Consider the following 21,716-nt stretch of genomic DNA (forward strand, 5'->3'; position numbering starts at 1 on the left):
CCTGAAGGGGATTTTTTTATTACATTTTTCTAAAGACTACAAATCTACAACGAAAATAGGGAAAGGGAAAGGTTAAAGTGCTTAGGGCTTTTTAGCTTGGAGAAACAATGACTGAGGGGTGACATGATTGAGATTTATAAGATTATGCATGGGAAAGAACAGGTAGAGAAAGAGGTACTTTTCTCCCTTTCTCACAATATAAGAACTCGTGGGCACTCCATGAAATTGCTGAGCGTTCGGGCTAGAACGGATAAAAGGAAGTCCTTCTTCACCCAAAGAGTGATTCACACATGGAATTCACTGCCACAGGAGGTGGCGGCGGCTACAAGTAGGGACAGCTTCAAAAGGGAATTAGATAAGCATATGGAGCAGAGGTCCATCAGTGGCTATTAGCCACAAGGTATAGATAGGGGCACTGGGGCAAGTGATGCTCTGTCTTCTTGGTGCTGGGGGGGGGTCAACAGTGGGAGGGGGCTCCTAGTGTCCTGGTCCCACTGCTGGACCTCCTGATGGCACCTGGTATTTTTGGCCACTGTGTGACAGAGTGTTGGACTGGATGGGCCTTTGGCCTGATCCAACATTGGCATCTCTTATGTTCTTATTGTCAAAATAAACTGAAAACAAAATATGCACCTGAAATGTTCATGTCCACCGCATCTCCAAAGTCTCTTTTCCTAGCCCATTCAGACCTTCACAATACAAGAACTTGTGGGCACTCCATGAAACTGCTGAATTCCCTACCACAGGAGGTGGTGGCGGCTGCAAGCATGGATGGCTTCAAGAGGGAATTAGATAAGCATCTGGAGCAGAGGTCCATCAGTGGCTATGAGCCACAAGGTGCAGATAGGAACTCTCAGTCTGGGGCAAGGGATGCTCTGTCTTCTTGGTGCTGGGGGGGGGACAGAGGGAGGGCTTCTAGTGTCCTGGCCCCACTGATGGACCACCTGATGGCACCTGGTATTTTTGGCCGCTGTGTGACCCAGAGTGTTGGACTCGATGGGCCATTGGCCTGATCCAACGCTGGCTTCTCTTATGTTCTTATGTTCATCAGGGTGCCCAAAATGCACAACTTTGTACACATGTAGAATCCCATTTCCCATGCTCTTGGCCATTTAGCCACATCTTCCACAATGAAGACCCATGAAAAATATTCATTCAGTTTTGCTGCCATTTCCCTATCCCCCTTTAGCAATCCTCTCATGCCTTTGGCGTCCCCAAAGCCCCACCACCTTAGTGGATGATTCCCTGACACTGATGGGTTTCCAGAAAGCCTCCACCCCCCACCCTGTGGACTTGTTTTGCCAGAGTCTGTGCTAGTTCTGGTCCTTCCATTTGCTAGAGGCACCTAAACAAAAGAACACGTTTTGAAACAGACCCGTGAAATGGTTTTAATAAAAGTTACGGATGGATAATAAATGTACAGTTCAACTTGACATGCTAGTATCTACTGCAGTTTCCTCTGTAAACCTCATGCAGCCCCAATCCCTCTGTTTAAAACAGCAGCTTTGCTAGGACCAATAAAATAAAATAAAATGCACTCCCTTTAATGTTAACACTCCCTAAGAATTTCCCCTTTTTGTGCAATGACGTGTGCAAAAGAAGCTTTCACCATATTAGTTTATAAAATACACTAAACAACCCCCCCCCCCGAAATAAATTCATGAAGACAATCAATCAACATGCTAAGTTTGTCTTGGATGTAGTTGTGATGCAAGCAGAAAAAGGAAGATCTAGACATAAACTGGAAGCCCTTTGGGGCTTGGCTCCTGCCATGGTCCCCCGACACCCACAAGTCCTGGGTTTAGGTCTCACCAGCATTTACCTCTCATGTGTGCAGCAGTTTCTCTCACGATGCACTCAACAAACCAGCTAACTCTTCTGAGTCTCTGTAGTGAGGAAAGGAGCCTTCCAAATGCTCCAACCGGCAGCAGGGTTCAGCTCCAGCAGGGCCTCTTTCGGCCCACTTTTCAAACCATTTATAGCAACCGAGGTTGCAGGTACGTGGTCAGAGCTTTCAGAAGACCGCTTCGAATTGCCACGACCTCCAGTGTGACAAGAACTGGGTGTCACAGGGCACGTCTTGAGAGCGCGAGTTACAGACCGGTCCGTGGATGAAGCCGCGAGAGGTGGCAACGGACATCCTCCCGCGTGGCCTCCTCAAACAGACCGGGCTCAGAGAAGGACGCCGGCATCTTGGCCACGTCTTCTGCCCGGCTGCTGTCCGGAAGCACCGGCTTCCAAATCTACCTGCAGGCACTCTTGCAGCTAGCCAGAGAGCGCACGTTTGAAAGGCAGGAACAGAAATAGTTCCTGAGAACAGAAATTCACAAACGAATAGTTTTGCTTTTAAAAAAAACACATTAAAAACATCTAAAAAATAAAAGACACACAAGACAATGGACCGTTTTCCCTCATGAGAACCGACAGTGGGGGTCAGAGCTAACTCAAGTGCAAAACAGCAAAGGACTTCTGCTTCCCCATCTCCAGCGAAAGGGCTACATCAGGGATGCTGCCAGGAGAACCCCCCCCCCCCCCCCGCAGATGAGCACAGCCAGAGCCTCTGGCCCAGTAGAGAGCAGCCCCTCCCCAAGGAGGGTGGGGTGGGGTGGGGGATTTTGCCAGCATCCTCTGGTGCTGCCTCTTGGAAACCTCACCGCAAGAGAGCACGGGGTCACTGTAAAAGGGACAAGGGAGTTCTGCCACCCAAGTGGCTCCAAGGAAGCACGGAAAGTTTACTCCAGGGGGGGTCCCTCACATCACAACAACGCCCCCTCCCACTGCCTGCATCAAACCATCCACAGCAGAAGACACAAGTCCCTCGGGAGAGCTGAGAGGCATTTAGAAAAAAAAAAACCCTTCCGTGTTGTGTGCGTGTGGCATACATTTTATTTCCCCAGAAAAGCAATCTGTTGGAATGATTAATTTTCTTTTGAAGGCATGGGACGGCACGGCTTGGAACATGACGTTAATTGGGAACAGAGTGCCGCAGTTCCATTCTTCGTCCCCGTTGCGCGACTCGCGGTTTGGAGCCCCGGCTCTCCTGAAACCGGACGCTGCAAGAATGAACCTCTGACAGGCCGAAGGCGGTGGCTCCTTGGCGCTAGAGTATTTACACGTGCCAGCCAGGCCACGATCGCAGGATCAGGGCCAAAGACGCTCCTAGCGGAAATTGGCCCTGCTCAGGTTTGGCAATTCTACTGGGCTCCTCTTTAAATGGAGGGTGGTCTCAAGACACTCGACAGAGGGCCCAGTTGGATTTGGAGGCCATGGAACATTTGTGGTTGGCTGAAGACTTTTAGGCAAGAACTGCCTCAATAAGATGACTCCACAGAACACGGCTTGCTACAAAACCACAGGCTGCACCTTGAAACAGCTACTTTGGAAACCGAGAATATGTTCTGGGGCAGACTCGGTAGCTCTTTGGCGCTCCCTTCCCGGCCTAATAACGGTGTCTAGCCGGGCTGACATCACAACAGTCCAGCCGGTAGTGGGTGCGACTCTCTTTGCTTCAATGTGGAGGCAGAGAGATCCCCGGCGGGAAAGGCAGCTAAACTGCCAGCTGACGCACGTGATTAAAAGTGGGACTGGATGGGCCGTGCGCCACCTCAGGTAAAGCCCCATATTGCTCGTCATCAGCAGAGATGGCAACACCTCTCTGTGTCGCTGCCAAGTCTGGTCCACTATCGGAGGTTGCTCCCAGGTGGGACACAGGGCAGAAGCAAACCCCGAGGGGTTGTCGACAGGCACCAGCTGATGCAGCACATGCTATGTGAGAGCTGTAGCCCAAATTCTTTGCAATGTCAAAGGGGGCGATGGGGCACCCTTCTTGGGGCTGCAGGGAACTGGGGCTTGGAGCAGTGAAAACTGTCTGGCAGCTCTGGCTCTGCACACGCGGCACCCGTGCCTGCCGCCGCCGCTCCCTCGGAACGGGTTTTGCAAAGACCCTCAATGTTTCTCTTGAACATGTCGCTCGTCTTGCCCCGAAAGACTTCCCTGGGTTTCTCAGCCCCCCAGTGCCTGCCTGACGATACGGGAAAGCTGGAGCATCCATCTATCCAAAGGCGGCAGGCAAGGAGTTGGGAGAATGAGATGGAATGAGATTCACTACTTGAGGGGAGAAACAGACCCTCTTGCCAGGTGGTTCTGTGTGTGTGTGTGTGCGTGTGTGTTCCCTACTTGCTGGTGTGCGGGGGCATGGAGGGAAAAGGGGCGTTAGGGTTCGGGGTCTGAACCCAGCTTTGTCCCAGATGACCCCCAGCTTCGTCTGCTGAAGCCACCGGCTCCTTCCGCCTTTGGTACCGTCACAGGACCAACTTTGGGGCGTCTATCTTGGGACGTCGAGGATACCCAGCACTGCAGGAACAGGGCCCTGGCTCACCCCACGGGGGGCCCACCACAACACACACACCTGAATGAACTAAACTGTGAAGGCAAACAAATGGCACCTGGGCGAAGAATTCACTGGCCAGTCTTCAGTTGAGAATTTCTGGCAGCTACTGGCGGTGCCCTCTTGGCCCATCGCCACCTGTCATTGCGGCGCACATCGGGCACCTTGCGAAGGAACGTGCAGATGGCAGCCATGCTTAAGCGATCCGTGGACTGAGTCTGGAGGACCCCTGCGTGTCATCGCTGTGGCACCCACGCCGGTGAACTCCCGATGCGCTGACAAAGTCTGAAGCTGGCCCAGTCAAGAATCTGGATCACCAGATCTCCAGGAACGCTCACTCCAGTCCAGCAGGCCTTGCAGGAAGGGCCCCAACATACTGAGGCCCCTGATGACGCAGGGCATTGGAAAAAGGGACTGACGGGTCCTTTCTGCCAAGACTGGCCTGCCCAAGTGAACGGCAGCGTCACGGGAATGCTGCAGAACTCTTGCGCAGCAACCACCCACAAAGAACGGGCTGGGGGGGAACGGCCCATAAAACATAAGTCAGCTGCCTCCCTTGCTTGGCCGTTCCTAAAGGTCCCGTCCAGCACATCCTTGCTTGTTCTTCCGACTTAGCACAGGGACAATTAGAATCGCTGCCCTGTGAGAAACGGGACCGCCAAGGAGCCGTGCAAAGGAGGGGGGGCACAGAAAAGGAGGCGGGCAAGAGACCTCCCCGGCAGCCTGCCACGCACCCTTTCCAAGCCCCGGTCCCCCTCCTTGACCGACAAGAAGCTACTTTCTCGGCACAACAAGGGAAGTGGCGTTGGGTCCCTGGAGGCCCTGGCTGTGGGCAGGCCCCGCTGTTCCACCCCACCCCCTCAGCTGGGCTCCCCTGCCAGCAGGCTGGTACCTTCCCGGGTGACCTCAAACCTCTTGGGAAGCACACAGCGTGGCTCCTTGCTGCCTGGCAATACATCGGCTCCCCCCCCCGGGTGGCATAGGCCTCAGCGAGAGGTGTGGGACCAGAAGGAGAGCACAGACGCCTCTTGGTGGGATCTCTGGTCAAACGTCAACTGCCAGCCAAGCAGCACGAGCAGCCGGGACCTCTCCCAAGAGCAGAGAAACAGACCGGAGCCCGGCGAAGAAGCCAGAGCGGGCGTCTCTTTCTGGCTCTGCTCTCCCTCCTCACTTGGAAACTCTGCTTCCCGTGCTCATTCGGAAAGGGAGATCCTGGCACACCGTGCTTCCCGCAGATATGGAACAAAGGCCTCTGCGTCCCCGAGTACAGCGAGGAAAGGAAGGGTCTCCCCAAAACGTAGAGCTTGCAAATACGGCCACGGAGGCAGCGCCAGCAAATCCTTGTCAGGCAAACGGGCTGCTGAAGAGGAAAAGACCTGCTGACACCACGCACAGCTTGCCTGTCAAAAGAAGCCAGGACCACAACAGAAGCACGGCCAGGGTGCGCCAGTGGTCCAGACGGACACACAAGCTGTGCTCCCAGAGCGCTGTGGTGGAAATGCACCCACGGACCCTGTGGAAGGCTGAGAAAGACATGCCAGCTCTTTGACAGAACCCAAATGCACTGAGCACGGGGTGAAAGCAATGCGCCAATCAGGGAATTCGGCCTGTGGCACTGCAAAAATGTGAAAAGCTGCCTTTGTGATCTCCAGCATCAAAGGCCTCTCCTGTAATGACCAGGGTAAAAGGGGGGGGGGTGCGGTGGCCCTGGACGTTCCCACACAAGGACCAGTGACAGGGAGACCTTCTCACAAAACCCCAGAAGCCTCCAGGAGGCCAAATGCTCTCCAGGCCGGTCAAGAAGGAGGTGGGCTGTGTGCATGTATGTCCTTAGCAAGGGGCTCTGTGTAGAGCCACCGGGTGTTCTTGGATTATCCCGCAGGGATCTCAGCGGGCCCCCTTCTTGCTATCAACCTGAACCAGCACAGGAACAAAAACCCCAACACACATGGAGCCGTGGCTGAAGTGGGTCTCTGCTCTTCTAGGTGGGCTATGGGCCACCCTTTGGCACGGAGAAGTTTCTGTTGGCAGCTCTTCTGGGGTCGGAAAGTGACCTTCTAAAGGCTCCAATGGGCAGTGCTCTATAAAACCCACCACAAGGGCACAGGACAGAGGCCCTGAGAAGGCCCACGCTCACACCAAGAAGCCTCGGTACGGAGAGCTTCACGACGTCCCACGCAGCCACATCATCGCTCCCCCACCCCCCGTAACTACACGCCTAACATTCAAATCCACATTACAGGTAGGTAAAAATGCTTTTTTACGGCGATGCCCCTGGGACCTTGGAGTGCCAAAACTCATCTGGGAGACCCCCACCCACCCCCACCCCCACCCCCACAGACAAAACCCCGGGGCTCCGACAGTGGGAGCGGGCTTCACACGCAGGCTCCGAACTCCTGACGAAGGGAGGAGATTATTGCAGACATGACGGGTGCCTCCAAAGGCGCCCCCTCCCCCAGCACCACCACTCGCTTCCCACACATAGCAGGGGGCATTCGCAAGACATTGGCGGCCACACGGAAGGCTCGGCAAGGGGGAGGCCCCCCCACATCCCTCCCTTGTGTCCAGTGGCTGCTGCTGAGCCCAGGCCCCCCCCAAGCGCTTACAGACCCCTGCCCAGGTGACCCCGCCCCCCCTCAAGAGTGGTGGCTGTTGATGAGGCTGCGCAACTGCTTGGCCACGCCCTCAATCAGCTTCTGCTTGTCCCGCTCGTTCTTCCGGAACTGGGCAAAGACGTTGTTCTTGCGACTGCTGTCCTTCATCCTGCAACAGGGGCAAAAAAAGAGAAAAGGGACCCCGTTAGTTCTCGGATCCCACAAGCTACGTTGCCATGGTGATGGGAGGTGTTCAAGTGGGAAGGCATCAGGGTGAAGGGGGGGGGAGGATGCCTTGCAATGCACCCCTTCCTCGAATGACAAAGCCATGTCCTCTCATACGGAAGAAACCCCTCTGGGGTTGGGAGGAGGCAGACTTTTGCTATGGGAAGACTCAGCCATTGGGGATTTGTTTGTTTAACAAAATTTATATCCCATCTTTCCACCTTCCAATGGGCCACAAGGCAGCTAGCAGATTAAGAGCATACGTAACAAAACCATTAAGACAATCCCAAAGCACATCATTAAAACCAGAGTAAAACGACATACAGGAACACAAAAACAACAATCAAAACTTTGGGCAGGAACAGAGACAGCAGAGTCCGTAAGAAGTATTTTGACTGCATAGAGACTTGCCTGCCTGGTGCCCAAAAGCTGAGAACGTCTTGTGCTGTCTGGACAGACTGGTAGCTAATGTGGGGGAGGAACCAGAGGTTATGATGCATGTTGGCACCAGTGACACTGGGAAATGTGGCTATGTGATTGTGGAGGAAAAATTTAGGTTACCAGGCAGAAGATTAAAGTCCAGGGCCTCAAAGGTAGCCTCCTTAGTATTTCTACTTGTTCCATGCGCAGGACCAGCAAGGCAGGCAGAGATGTGCGTGGATGAGAAAGTGGTGCTGGGAGGAAGGGTTTAGATTTGTTAGGCTCTGGGGAATTTTCTAGGATGAGCCAACTCTAGGCAGAGCAGATGAGATCTACTTGATATCAGTTCTGCTGGCAGTAAAGGGGGGCCATCTGAGGAAACCTGCAGGCGAAGAAGCTGAAACCTCATTCCAACCAGGTGGGAGTGCAACTGGTGAGTGGGAGGGCCGGCCTGGGATTCAACGTGTCTCTGGTTCTAGAGGGGGTTGCTCTTGGGCCCAGGCCTACTGCCGAAGAAGCAGGCGGTGGCTCTGACCGGGAGTGCCTTTGACCAGCTTCGACTGCTTAGCTGGCTGCGGCCTTTCCTGGCCAGAAGAGAGCTGGCCGCGGTGGCGCATCCTTTGGTAACATCCACGTTCGATTACTGCAAGGTGCACTAAAAGGGGAAGCCCTTGAAAAGTGCTTGGAAACTTCAGCTGCTGCAAAGTGCTGTGGCCAGGATGCTGGGTGTCACTGGGACCGCGTCACTCTGGTCTTCGTGCATCTCCGGTTTGTTTTGAGGCCCAGCTGGTGCTGACCTTTAGAGCTCTACGCCGTTTGGGGCCAGCGTGCCTCCAGGAGGCCTGCTCCCCTATGAACCCAACCGCTGAGGCCATCTCCGGAGGTCCTGCTGGAGTTGCCGCCGACTTCCGGCACGGGACAGATGGGAACCCACAACAGGGCCTTCTCGGCCATGGCACCATAGAGCTCCCTCCCCAGAGAGAGCCGCCTGTCCCCTCCTGCCCTTCTGCCTCCCACCAATGGGGGAGCCCACAGAGACACGTGAAGCGGCCTCACACCACCGCAGCCCACCGACCCTCACAGTCCGTACTGTGTCGTCCTACTACGGAGAACAGCACAGGCAGGAGGAGGGAGTGAAGCCCCTCCCTCAAATGGTCATAGAGCCGGCCCACATTTTGTTCTCCTTCCAGAGTGCAGCCCAGAGCAGAAGAGCTTCCTCCAGCAGCAGACGGCAAGAAGCCGTCTCCTCGCGCCCTTGGCCTTTTGATCGCTGAGCACTCCCTTTAAATCGCACAACCAAAGGATTCATTGCAAAGTAAATGAAAGAAGCCCAAAATGAGCCACATACTTACTCTCGGGATATCCTGCATTGAGGGAATGAATGGGGGGGAGAAAGACAAACCATGACAGCTGGTTAGGCAATGGCAGCAATGGTCACAGAGCCTTCCCGGCAAACCTACTCCGATGCATGCTAGGTTTCATGGTGTGGCAGGAGAACATAAGAACATAAGAGACGCCAATGTTGGATCAGGCCAAAGGCCCATCCAGTCCAACACTCTGTGTCACACAGTGGCCAGAAATACCAGTGCCATCAGGAGGTCCAGCAGTGGGGCCAGGACATTAGAAGCCCTCCCACTGTTGACCCCCCCCCCCAAGCACCAAGAAGACAGAGCATCACTTGCCCCAGAGCCCCTAGCTATACCTTGTGGCTAATAGCCACTGATGGACCTCTGCTCCATATGCTTATCTAATTCCCTTTTGAAGCCGTCCATGCTTGTAGCACCCACCACTTCCTGTGGCAGTGAATTCCATGTGTTAATCACTCTTTGGGTGAAGAAGTACTTCCTTTTATCCGTTCTAACCCGACCGCTCTGCAGTTTCATGGAGTGCCCACGAGTTCTTGTATTGTGAGAAAGGGAGAAAAGTACCTCTTTCTTTACCTGCTCTTTCCCATGCATAATCTTATAAACCTCAATCATGTCACCCCTCAGTCGTCTTTTCTCCAAGCTAAAGAGCCCTAAGCGCTTTAACCTTTCCTCATAGGGAAAGTGTTCCAACCCTTTTATCATTCGAGTTGCCCTTTTCTGCACTTTTTCCAAAGCTATAATATCCTTTTTAAGGTGTGGTGCCCAGAACTGCACACAGTATTCCAAATGAGGTCTCACCATTGATTTATATAGGGGCATTATTATATTGGCTGATCTGTTTTCAATACCCTTCCTAATAATCCCCAGCATAGCATTGGCCTTCTTTATTGCAGTCACACACTGTCTCGACATTTTCAGTGAGTTATCCACTACAACTCCAAGATCTCTCTCTTGCTCAGTCTCTGCCAGTTCAGACCCCATCAATGTGTATTTATATTTAGGATTTTTGGCTCCAATGTGCATCACCTTGCACTTGGCCACATTGAACCCCATTTGCCATGTTGACGCCCACTCGCCCATCCTTGACAGATCCCCTTGGAGTGCCTCACAATCCTCACTGGTTTTCACCACCCTGAACAACTTTGTATCATCCGCAAATTTAGCCACTTCACTGCTTACTCCCATCTCCAAATCATTAATGAACAAGTTAAAAAGCAGTGGACCAAGTACTGATCCCTGCGGTACCCCACTGCTTACCACCCTCCACTGAGAAAATTGCCCACCTACACTCACTCTCTGTTTTCTATGAACTAGCCAGTTTTTGATCCATAAAAGGACTTGTCCTTCTATCCCATGATTTTTGAGCTTACTTAGGAGCCTTTGATGAGGAACTTTATCAAAAGCTTTCTGGAAGTCAAGGTAAATAATATCTATTGGATCCCCCTTGTCCACATGTTTGTTCACCCCCTCAAAGAACACTAACAGGTTAGTGAGACAAGATCTTCCCTTACAGAAACCGTGCTGAGTCTGCCTCAATAGGTTTTGTTCATCTATGTGCCTACTAATTCTTTCCTTAATAATGGTTTCCACCAATTTACCCGGTATCGACGTCAGACTGACTGGCCTGTAATTTCCCGGATCTCCTCTGGAACCCTTTTTAAAGATGGGAGTGACATTAGCTACCTTCCAATCCTCAGGAATGGAGGCAGATTTTAAGGAAAGATTACATATCTTTGTCAGGAGATCTACAAGTTCACATTTGAGTTCTTTCAGAACTCTCGGATGTATGCCATCTGGGCCTGGTGATTTTTCAGTTTTTAAGTTGTCTATCAGTTTTAGGACCTCCTCTCTCATCACCTCAATCTGACTCAGGTCTTCCAACACCCCTCCTGAAATCAGTGGTTCTGGAGTGGGCAAGCACTTCTCATCTTCCACAGTGAAGACGGAGGCAAAAAATGCATTTAGCTTCTCAGCCATTTCCCTATCATCCTTCAATACTCCTTTTACCCCTTGGTCGTCCAAGGGCCCCACTGCCTCCCTGGCTGGTTTCCTGTTTCTAATGTATTTGAAGAAAGTTTTATTGTTGGTTTTTACGTTTTTTGCTATATGCTCCTCATATTCCCTTTTTGCCTGCCTGACCTCAGACTTGCATTTTATTTGCCATAGCCTGTGTTCCGTTTTATCAGCCTCACTGTGACTAGCTTTCCACTGCTTAAAGGAATTCTTTTTACTTTTTACAGCCTCCATTACTCTGTTTGTTAACCATGCAGGCTTTTTCCTATACCTGTTTGTGCCTTTCCTAACCTGCGGAATATATATTTTTTGAGCTTCTAGGATCGTAGTTTTAAATAGATCCCAAGCTTCCCCAATTGTTTTGACCCTTTCTACTTTTCCTTTCAGTTTCCTCCCCACGTGTCCCCTCATATCAGAGAAATTACCCCTTTTAAAGTTAAAAATGGTTGTGTGAGTCTTTTTGGCCAATTCTCTATTTGTACAAATGATGAACTCAACAACATTATGATCACTGTTTCCAAGCGGTGCAATCACTTTTACATCTCTCACCAGGTCTTGAGTGTTACTTAGGACCAAATCAAGGATCGCCTCTCCCCTGGTAGGTTCCGTGACCATCTGCTCCATAGCACAGTCATTTAGAGTGTCTAGAAACTCAATCTCTTTTTCCCGACTAGAACACATATTGACCCAATCAATGTGTGGGTAGTTAAAATCACCTATTATTACACAGTGTTTTTGTCTAGTTGCTATCTTTAAGGCATTCATCATTTTATAATCCTCCTCTATCTTTTGATCTGGTGGGCGATAACAAACTCCCAGTGTTAAGTTTCCTTTTGGCCCCCCTATTTCAACCCATAGAACTTCCAGAAGCGAATCCAATTCACTTAGCCTCTCAATCTTTCTAGACTTTATACCCTCTCTGACATACAGAGCTACCCCACCTCCAACCCTTCCCCCCCTATCCTTCCGATATAATATATAACCGGGAATCACTGTGTCCCACTGATTTTCCTCATCCCACCAAGTTTCAGAAATACCCACAATGTCTATTTTTCCCTCCGACACCAAGCACTCCAACTCCCCGATTTTACCTCGGACACTTCTAGCATTTGTATAGAAACAGCTGTAATTTCCCTTACAAGTTAAGCCTGCATCCTTCCTCTTGCTATCTCGAGTCGTTGTCCGGCAGTCCATGTCACCAGCCATGGCCTCTGTGGACAATTTCAATCCACCTCCCTGTAGAAAAGCAACCGGTACCCCCTCACCTCTCTCAGATGAGCCAACCCGAACCAGAGACTTTTCATCTCCTGTCGGCTTTCCCCCAATATTCAGTTTAAAAGCTGCTCTGCCACCTTTTTGATTTTAAGTGCCAGCAGCCTGGTTCCTTCTCGGGACAAGTGGAGACCGTCTCGCCTGTACAGCTCCCTCTTGTTCCAAAAAGTATCCCAGTGCCTAACAAACCTGAACCCTTCCCCCCTACACCATCGTCTCATCCACGCATTGAGACTCCTGATCTCTGCCTGTCTCTCCGGCCCTGCGCGTGGAACAGGTAACACTTCTGAGAAGGCTACCTTGGAGGTCCTGGACCTAAGTTTCCTGCCCAGCAGCCTAAATTTCTCCTCCAGGACCTCACGACTGCATTTCCCCACATCGTTGGTGCCGACATGCACCACGACCACTGGCTCCTCCCCAGCACTATCTACCAGCCTATCTAAAACACGCGTAATGTCCGCTACCTTCGCACCAGGCAGGCAAGTCACCATACGGTCAGTACGCGGGTTCGCCACCCAGCTGTCTACCTGCCTAAGGATCGAATCACCCACTACCAAGAGCCCCCCTCCCACCCTGCTCAGGGATGGTTCCTTGGTGCAAAAGGAGAGCCGCTCACCAGCTGGGGAAGAGGTCCCTTCTGAGGGCACATTCCCCTTATCCTCAGCATGGTGCCCTGTTTCCCCTAGACCCTCATGCTCCCTGACAGCAGCGGGGCTGCCAGATCCAGAGTGGGACGAAGCTAACAAGTCCCCGAGAGTCTTTTCTGTGTGCCTAGCTGACTGTCTCTGCTTCTCCAGGTCAGCCACCTTGGCCTCAAGGGAGCACACACGTTCCCTGAGAACCAGGAGCTCCTTGCACCGAGGACACACCCAAGACTTCTGCCCAGTGGGCAGATAGTCATACATGTGACACTCCGTGCAAAACACTGGATAGCCCCCAACCCCCTGCTGGCATTCTGGCTTCATAATTCTTTTAAAATAAATAAATATAATCCCCCTTTTAAACCCTTGGTATTTATGTGGTTTTTGTTATCAAGTCAAATTATTTTACGGGAAAGACAAAGAGCCTAGGGCCTTGTCTTTCTGGCTCTTTTTGGGCTTCTTACAGAGCCACAGGCAAAGAGCCACAGGCAAAGAGCCACAGGCAAAGAGCCACAGGCAAAGAGCCACAGGCAAAGAGCCACAGGCAAAGAGCCACAGGCAAAGAGCCACAGGCAAAGAGCTAGAGGCCTCCCCCAGCAGAGGTCAGGCAGCAGCTATTCAAATTCAAATTCACCCAGGCACTCAATCACAGGCAAAACAATGCCCCTTCCACTTCCTCTCAATTACAGGCAATCCCAGTCAAACAATGCCCGTTCCTCTCCCACACTCAATCAGCCAGGACTCTGCAAGAACTCTAAGTGCTTCCACACACTGCTAAACACAGTTTTCCCACAAAATATCCTTAGCTGAATTCTCTCAGCTGAAAGCAAGTAAAAGAAACCCACTCACCTCTCTCACAGCTCTCTCTCCTGCTCTTGCTCAGATCTCAGCTGGTCTCCTCTGCCTCTGGCAAGGTGCTTCCTTAAAAAATCGTAACGTGATGCACACGTGAAGCCGAGCCAGCAGGTCAACACAGCGGGCAGTGCTGCCACCACCTGGCCCGGGAGAGCCCTTCTGCCCAAAGCAGGAAGCCGGTGGCAGCGCCCACACAGGCCATCGTGGGAGAACAGGAACATGGGACACGTCCCTTCCTGGTCATTTCCCCCCCCTTGCAAATGCAGCCGACAGTGCTGCTTTTTCAAGGAGGAAAATGGGTGGGTGGGTGGGAGGGGGGGGGTCTTTAACCCTTTTCTTGCTCTGCCGTTTTTTGAATGAAAAAAGCCACCCCAAGCTGCTCACACCTCCACTGGGGAAAGCTTAGGGGTGCCCATACTTTTTTTTTCCACAACAGGAGCACAGGGAGCTCATGGATTTTTTTTTTTAACTGAGAATACAGAAGGGGGAGAAACGATCGGAGAGCCTCCCCTCCCCACACCATCCTCCTCCTCCAAAACCATTGGCTGCCTTTGCAAAAATACCCACGTGCCCAAGAGCTGCCGACCCCCGACTGACAGGCGGCACGGCTAGAAAAACTTCAAACTGGTGCATCATTGCAACACTTAAGATATTTTAAGAACTGCATTTCTCTTTTCTTTTGTACGATTTTACTGTTTTATACGAATTGCAGTTATGTGACTTGTCCTGGCCTAAGAACCGATTCGTAAACTAAACTGAAACTCCAGGGACACAGGGCGATTCCAGATCCAGAGAGCGTGAGACGAATTTGACTCTCTAGTTGACTAAACCAGGGAGGGACTAAACCAAAGGGATCTGTCGAGGATGGGCGAGTGGGCGTCAACGTGGCAAATGGGGTTCATCATGGGCAAGTGTAAAGTAACTCACATTGAAGCAAAAAAACCCTAACTATAAATACACGTTGAAGGGGTCCGAACTGGCAGAGACTGACCAGGAGAGAGATCTTGGAGTCATAGTAGATAATTCACTGAAAATGTCAATACAGTGTGTGACTGCAATAAAAAAGGCCAATGCTATGCTGGGGGTAATTAGGAAGGAAATTGAAAACAGATCAGCCAATATCATAATGCCCCTATATAAACCGATGGTGCAACCTCATTTGGAATACTGTGTGCAGTTCTGGTCACCACACCTTAAAAAGGATATTATAGCTTTGGAAAAAGGGCAGAAAAAGGGCAACTAGAATGATAAAAGGGTTGGAACCAATGTTCCCTCTAAGCTGCGGAGTCTTGTGAGCAGAAATTCTACTTTGTGAGCTACTGGCATTAAAGCTGTGAGTGAGCGATATGGCTCCTGCATAAATTAGTCTGCTTGGGAGCCATTCTTCCTGAGCTAAGAGAAAAATCTGTGAGCCGGAGGCTAAAAAACTGTGAGCTAGCTCACACTAACTCATCTTAGAGGGAACACTGGTTGGAACACTTTCCCTATGAGGAAAGGTTAAGGCGCTTGGGGCTCTTTAGCGTGGAGAAACAACGACTTAGGGGTGACATGATTGAGGTTTACAAGATTATGCATGAGATAGAGCAGGTCGAGAAAGAAGTACTTTTCTCCCTTTCTCACAACACAAGAACTCGTGGGCACTCCATGAAATTGCTGAGCGGTCGGGTTAGAACGGATAAAAGGAAGTCCTTCTTCACCCAAAGAGTGATTAACACTTGGAATTCACTGCCACAGGAGGTGGTGGCGGCTACAAGCATGGACGGCTTCAAAAGCGAATTAGATAAGCATATTGTTGGATGTTACAAGTTAGAACACTTCTATTTGGTATTTACTGAGTTAATACTGTGTAGTGAATCACATGTTTGTTTGTGACCTAGAGAGCTAGAAAGCCCACCAGATTGAGATCTAGTTTGTTGTTTTGATTGGGGAATGGAGTGGCTAGTATTTAGCATTTTATGACTCTTTGTGCAGAGCAAGAAAAAACTCCAGACTCCATTAGACCTCTGCCATGTAAGGCTGACTGTTCGTTAGTCTGTCTAGATGTGAAGATGTAGAAATAAAGCTCTTTGTTATTTTTCATCCTGTTTACCCTACCCATGCTAGGTTCTAGTAAACTTTTATATTTTAAACTACCATGGACTCAGACTCATTTATACTCTGCTAACTCTGCTGAATTAACTTAAAGAAATTAAACAAACAAAACTCCAATACATATGGAGCAGAAGTCCATCAGTGGCTATTAGCCACAAGGTATAGATAGGGGCTCTGGGGCAAGTGATGCTCTGTCTTCTTGGTGCTTTGGGGGGGGTCAACAGTGGGAGGGCTTCTAATGTCCTGGCCCCACTGCTGGACCTCCCGATGGCACCTGGTGTTTCTGGCCACTGTGTGACACAGAGTGTTGGACTGGATGGGCCTTTGGCCTGATCCAACATTGGCGTCTCTTATGTTCTTATGTTGCCGTAGATTATCCAGGCTTTGTGGCCATGGTTTCTCTCACTATCTCTCTGGATTTGGGAAGGACCCGTAAGGCTTTTTACCCCATCCTTCCTCCAAAGAGCTCATAAGGAGGTGTCTACATGGCTCCCCCGCCCGCTGTTTCATCCACACAGCAACTCTGTGAGGTTGATTAGGCCGAGAGAAAGTGACTGGCTCAAGGTCACCCGGTGACTTCCCGCAGAGGAGCGGGGATTTGAACCTGGGTCTCTTGGAACCGGTCATGCCTCACTAGATCACTCCTCTCTACTGCAAAGCTGAGAAGCAAATGGAATTGTGGACGCAATTTCATGCACCCAGACACCCTTCCTGTCGTGATCAGACAATGGAGAAAAGGGCAACGCTCCCTCTAAGCTGTGGAGGCTTTTGAGCAAAAAATTCTACTTTGTGAGCTGCTGGCATTAACGCTGTGAGTGAGCGATTTGGCTGCTGCATTAATTAGTTTGCTCTGGAGCCCTCCTTCCTGAGCTGAGACAAAAATGTGTGAGCCGGAGGCTAAAAAACTGTGAGATGGCTCACACTAACTTAGCTTAGAGGGAACACAGGAAGGAAGGAAGGAAGGAAGGAAGGAAGGAAGGAAGGAAGGAAGGAAGGAATGCTCCCTCTAAGCAGTGGAGTCTTGTGAGCAAAAAAATCTACTTTGTGAGCTCCTGGCATTAAAGTTGTGAGCGAGCGGTTTGGCTACGGCATAAGTTAGTTTGCTCCGGAGCCATCCTTCCTGAGCTAAGACAATTAAAGTCTGTGAGCTGGAGGCCAAAAAACTGAGCTAGCTCACACCAACTCAGCTTAGAGGGAGCACTGGAAAAGCGCCCCCTACCCCCAAATTCAGGGGCTGGGGAGGGAGACCGCTTCCTGAACCTGGATTCGAGTCCAGCAGCACCTTAGAGACCAACTAGATTTTCGGGGTGTGAGCGTTCGAGAATCAAAGCTCCCTCTGTGAGATCATTTTGCCTCTCCAAAATCTTCTTGGTCTCAGAAGACCTAGGAGACTCGAATCGAGCTGTCCTGTTGCTCTTCCGGCAGTTAAGAAGCCCAACCATGGCAGAAGGCAGGCCTCTGCTGCCTGGGCACTTCAGACAAAGGAAGGTGACGATCCCATGGCGATTGTACACAACAAGGAACCCAGAGGGGGGATTGTTCTGCCACTCTGCCCCGTCAGCAGGCAGCATCCCAAAGCGATGTCTGGAGCAGGGGCACGAGTGGGCAGCAGAAGGATGTGGGTACATGGGTCAAGCAAGCAGCACATGGCACCATAACGGAGGCGATGCAGATCAACCAGGCTACGTTCCATGGTCCGACAGCCGTTGGCAATGATCCCAGAGGCAGAATCCCCCTTCCCAGTCACGGAGTCCAGCCGCACACATACGCCACGCTCACACATGGACCGCCACTCTTCTAGCAGCCTTCACCAGCCAACTTGCACGAGCCGCCATATGTACAGGAGCAAGCTAGTTAGGAGCAGTGCTCCCTCTAAGCTGTGGAGTCTTGTGAGCAAAAATTCTACTTTGTGAGCTCCCGACATTAAAGTTGCGAGTGAGCAATTTGACTACTGCATCAATTAGGCTGCGGTCACACGGAGCATTAGCCACGTTACAGAGACGGAAGATAGGCGGATTTTCCGGGCGCGATCACACAGCAACATCTGGGAAGCGTAGAGCTCCCATGGCGAACCCAAGGCTTCCCGCCGAAGATGCGGGGTAAAAAACTAGTACCTCTGAGGTACTAGTTTCCGGAAACCGCGGGGCAAGGGCTGGCGTCTGATCGCGTTTCCGGTGGTGGCATCCGGCGCCCGCCCATGTCCCTTCGCAAACAGGTTTCCCCCCCAAGTCTCCACAAGATGCGCACAAGCACCCAACGGTGCATGCGCACAAAGAGGAAAGCGAAAGCGCTGTTTCGGCTTAAAAATAAATAAATGACCCCGTTTGACACGGCAGCGGTGCCTAGCCATTGCTGGTGTGATCGCGCCCTGCCGCTTCTTTGCCGTGCTGCAGGATCGTCGTGTGATCGCATTCGCCACCCTCATTTACCCGCCGGCGCGGAGGGATGGACCCATGGTGTGCCGCCATCGCGTCTGATCGCTTAATCGCGGATCAAACTGCGCCGGGGCAATTAGCCATGCCTCCCCCCACGATATCCAGCCCGTGTGACCAGGGCCAAAGTTTGCTCTGGAGCCATCCTTCCTGAGCTGCATGAGCCGGAGGTGAAAAAACTGTGAGCTAGCTCGCACTGACTCCGCTTAGAGGGAACATTGGTGAGGAGGGGAGCCCCAAAGCAGGCCAGATGGGACACTCCCTGAGAGCACAACGAAGCTGCCCCCCTTTCAAGAGGCTCCACTGCAGAGGGGGCCGAAGGGGGCACACAACAACGCACAAGGAAGCGACTCCTCTGCTCCCCCCCCCATCAGATCACAGACAGTGGAACGAATGAAAGGACGGCAGGGAATGCTTGTGCCTGTTTAAGCAAGCACAGGAGTCAGGAAACCAGCGAAGGAATGTCTTGGCCAGCACTCACTTTTCCAGCAAGATTAGCGCCGTCGTTGGGTTCACACGGAGGTATTTGCACGTCGGTTGTCCATAATCGGCCAGATAGGTGGACCAGTCCCACTCGAGGAACAAATCTAAGAGCTGTAAAAACAAGAAGGGAACAAAATAAATGATGATTAGCACAATGTGGACAGAAAGTTTTCTCTCACCACAGAGGTGGTCCTTATACGCAAGACTGTGTTGGAAGAAAGTATTTTTTACATTAACCTTGTTACACCTGCAGAAATGTAGGGTCCAGTATAACCCCAAGACTCTTAACTGAGCCAGCAAGGGGCAGCTGAACCCCATCAAAGGTGAGGAGACCACGATCTCCTTCAAGACTTCTCCTTTCCCAACCAGCATTCCCTCTGTCTTCTCAGGCTTAATTTTTAGTATGTTTTTAATTTTTAGCCATGTAAACACACCAGACAAACAAGTGATTCCAGGACATTTACCACATCAGGAAGAGAGTTAGATAAGGAGATATACAGCTGAGTGTCATCAACACATTGATGACGGTCAACACCAAAACTATGACTGCTATGGTCAGGCCTCACCTGGAGTACTATGTCCAGTTTTGGGCACCACATTTTAGGAAGGATGTTGACAAGCTGGAGCGTGTCCAGAAGAGGGCAACCAGGATGGTGAGAGGGTTGGAATCCAAGTCTTACGAGGAAAGGCTGAAAGAGTTGGGTCTGTTTAGCCTGGGAAAGAGAAGGCTTAGAGGGGACACGATTGCAGTCTTCAAGTATTTGAAGGGCTGTCATGTAGAAGATGGAGCGGATCTATTCTCTCTTGCTCCAGATGGCAAGACTAGATCTAATGGGTGGGAATTACAAGGGAGTCGATACCGGCTAAATATCAGGAGAGACTTCCTAACTGTAAGAGTGGTTGAGAAGTGGAACAGACTGCCTCAGGAGGTGATGGATGCTCCTTCGTTGGACGTTTTCAAGAGGAGGCTGGACGACCCTCTTTCGGGTATGTTGTAGGGCTGTCTTTCGGCTGTGCTCCTGCAGAGTGCAGGGGGTTGGACTAGATGATCCGCGAGGTCCCTTCCAACGCTAACATTCTATGGTTCTATGATTCTATGACTGATTTGTCCCCAGGGCTTTACATAGAGGCTGCACAGCAAGCGGTCTAGGACTGCACTGTGTGGAACCCCACAGGACATATCCCACACTGATGATGACTGGTCTCCAACAACAACCCTCTAAGTTCAGTCTGTGAGGAATGATTTGAACCCCTCAAGCACACATCCCCGGATACCTGCTTCTGTCTCCAGATGCCTCAACAAGATGGTACGGCCCAGTGTATTAAAGGCTAGTTTGGTTAGTGGTTAGCTAGTTTGGTGTAGTGAGAGTCAGTCTGGTGTAGTGGTTAAGTGCGAGGACTCTAATCTGGGAGAACTGGGTTTGATTCCCCACTCCTCCACTTGCACCTGCTGGATGACCTTGGGCAAGCCATAGTTCTGATGAGCTGTCCTTGAAAAAGAGCAGTTGCTGTCAGAGCTCTCTCAGCCCCACCTGCCTCCCAGGGTGCCTGTCGTGGGGAGGGGAAGGGAAAGGAGTTTGTAAGCCGCTCTGAGACTCCTTTGGGTAGTGAAGTGCGGGGCATAAATCCAATCTCTTCTTCTTCTTCTTCTTCTTCTTCTTCTTCTTCTTCTTCTTCTTCTTCTTCTTCTTCTTCTTCTTCTTCTTCTTCTACAGATAAATCCAGTTGAAGGAGCAAAGAATCTTGTCGACAGAACAAAGTTTGAGTCCAGTGGCTCCTTTAAGATCAACAAAGTTTAATTCTGGGTATAAGCTTTTGTGTCCAATACATCGAAACAAAGCTTCCTCAAGCCTTACATATAGGTAGGGAGGTTGCCTCGCAAAGCCACCAGAGTTGACTCCGTCCCACAGCCCCACCTGAGGTCAGACTGAAAAGGGTCCAGAGCAGATGAGTTATCCCAGAAGACCTGGAGCTGGTCCATTACTGCTCTCTCGGTCACTTTACGCTGAAAGGGCAGATTAGAGACTGAGGAGCAGCAGATGGTTGAAGTGGATCTACTAGGGGTTTGTGACCCATCCACCCATCCTTAAGCATGCTGCAGTTTCTCAGTCTGACAGAGAAGAAGCATGTCTGCAAAAGAGCCAGAGGTTCTACACTTTGCTGAGTCTCACAATGCAGGCAGGCTTGCCTGGACCCCGTCCTATGGGGCTGGAAGACACGCTGACTTGGGCCACCTTGCACAGCAAGTCACTGGTGGAGCCGGGAAGAGAACAAGACGATATAGAAAGCTGAGGCAAGACTAGGGACAGAAGTAGTAAGCCCTCGAGAAACAAGAGAACTTCAAGGAACTAAGAACACGAGAGAAGCCATGCTGGATCAGGCCAATGACCCATCCAGTCCAACACTCTGTGTCTCACAGAGGCCAAAACCCAGCTGCCACCCGGAGGTCCAGAAGCCCACCCACTGTTGCCTCCCATGCATCAAGAAGACAGAACATCACTGCCCAATCCCCTCATTAGTCTTCGTCTACGCTTGCAGCCTCCACCGCCACTTCCTGTGGCAGTGAATTCCATACTTTTTGGTCAAGAAAGGCCCCTGCCACACGGCAGGAGAAAAGCCTCTTAAGGCGCGGCTTTTAAAAGCTGCGCCAACGTTGAGGCGCCGCGGCGGGATCCCACGGATCCCCTGGCCGCTGCGCCTTTTCTCCCCGGCGCGATCAAACGCCGGGGAGAAAACACGGCCCGAACGGGAGCCGGCCGAACTGCGCATGTCCGGGCATGCGCAGTTCGGATCCGGGCCGGGGTTGAGCCGAGGCCGCTGCGCCTTTACTCCCCGGCGCGATCAAACGCCGGGGAGAAAACACGGCCCGAACGGGAGCCGGCCGAACTGCGCATGTCCGGGCATGCGCAGTTCGGATCCGGGCCGGGGTTGAGCCG

General features: G+C 51.4%; 1 protein-coding gene across 1 annotated transcript in view; it reads right to left on the reverse strand.

Moving 5' to 3' along the window:
• Positions 1-7,023: 7,023 nt before the first annotated feature.
• Positions 7,024-21,716, reverse strand: part of LOC107115157 (exocyst complex component 6B-like) — a gene marked incomplete at its 5' end in the record, with an annotated part of 170,698 nt that continues 156,005 nt past the window's right edge. Inside the window, 2 exons of the mRNA XM_015416785.1 lie at positions 7,024-7,150; positions 18,779-18,891. Of these exons, the coding sequence (XP_015272271.1) occupies positions 7,024-7,150; positions 18,779-18,891 (240 nt within the window). The remainder of the gene's footprint in view (positions 7,151-18,778; positions 18,892-21,716) is intronic.

This window comes from Gekko japonicus, unplaced genomic scaffold (genome assembly GCF_001447785.1).
Source record: "Gekko japonicus isolate JY-2015 unplaced genomic scaffold, Gekko_japonicus_V1.1 scaffold2896, whole genome shotgun sequence".
NCBI lineage: Eukaryota > Metazoa > Chordata > Lepidosauria > Squamata > Gekkonidae > Gekko > Gekko japonicus.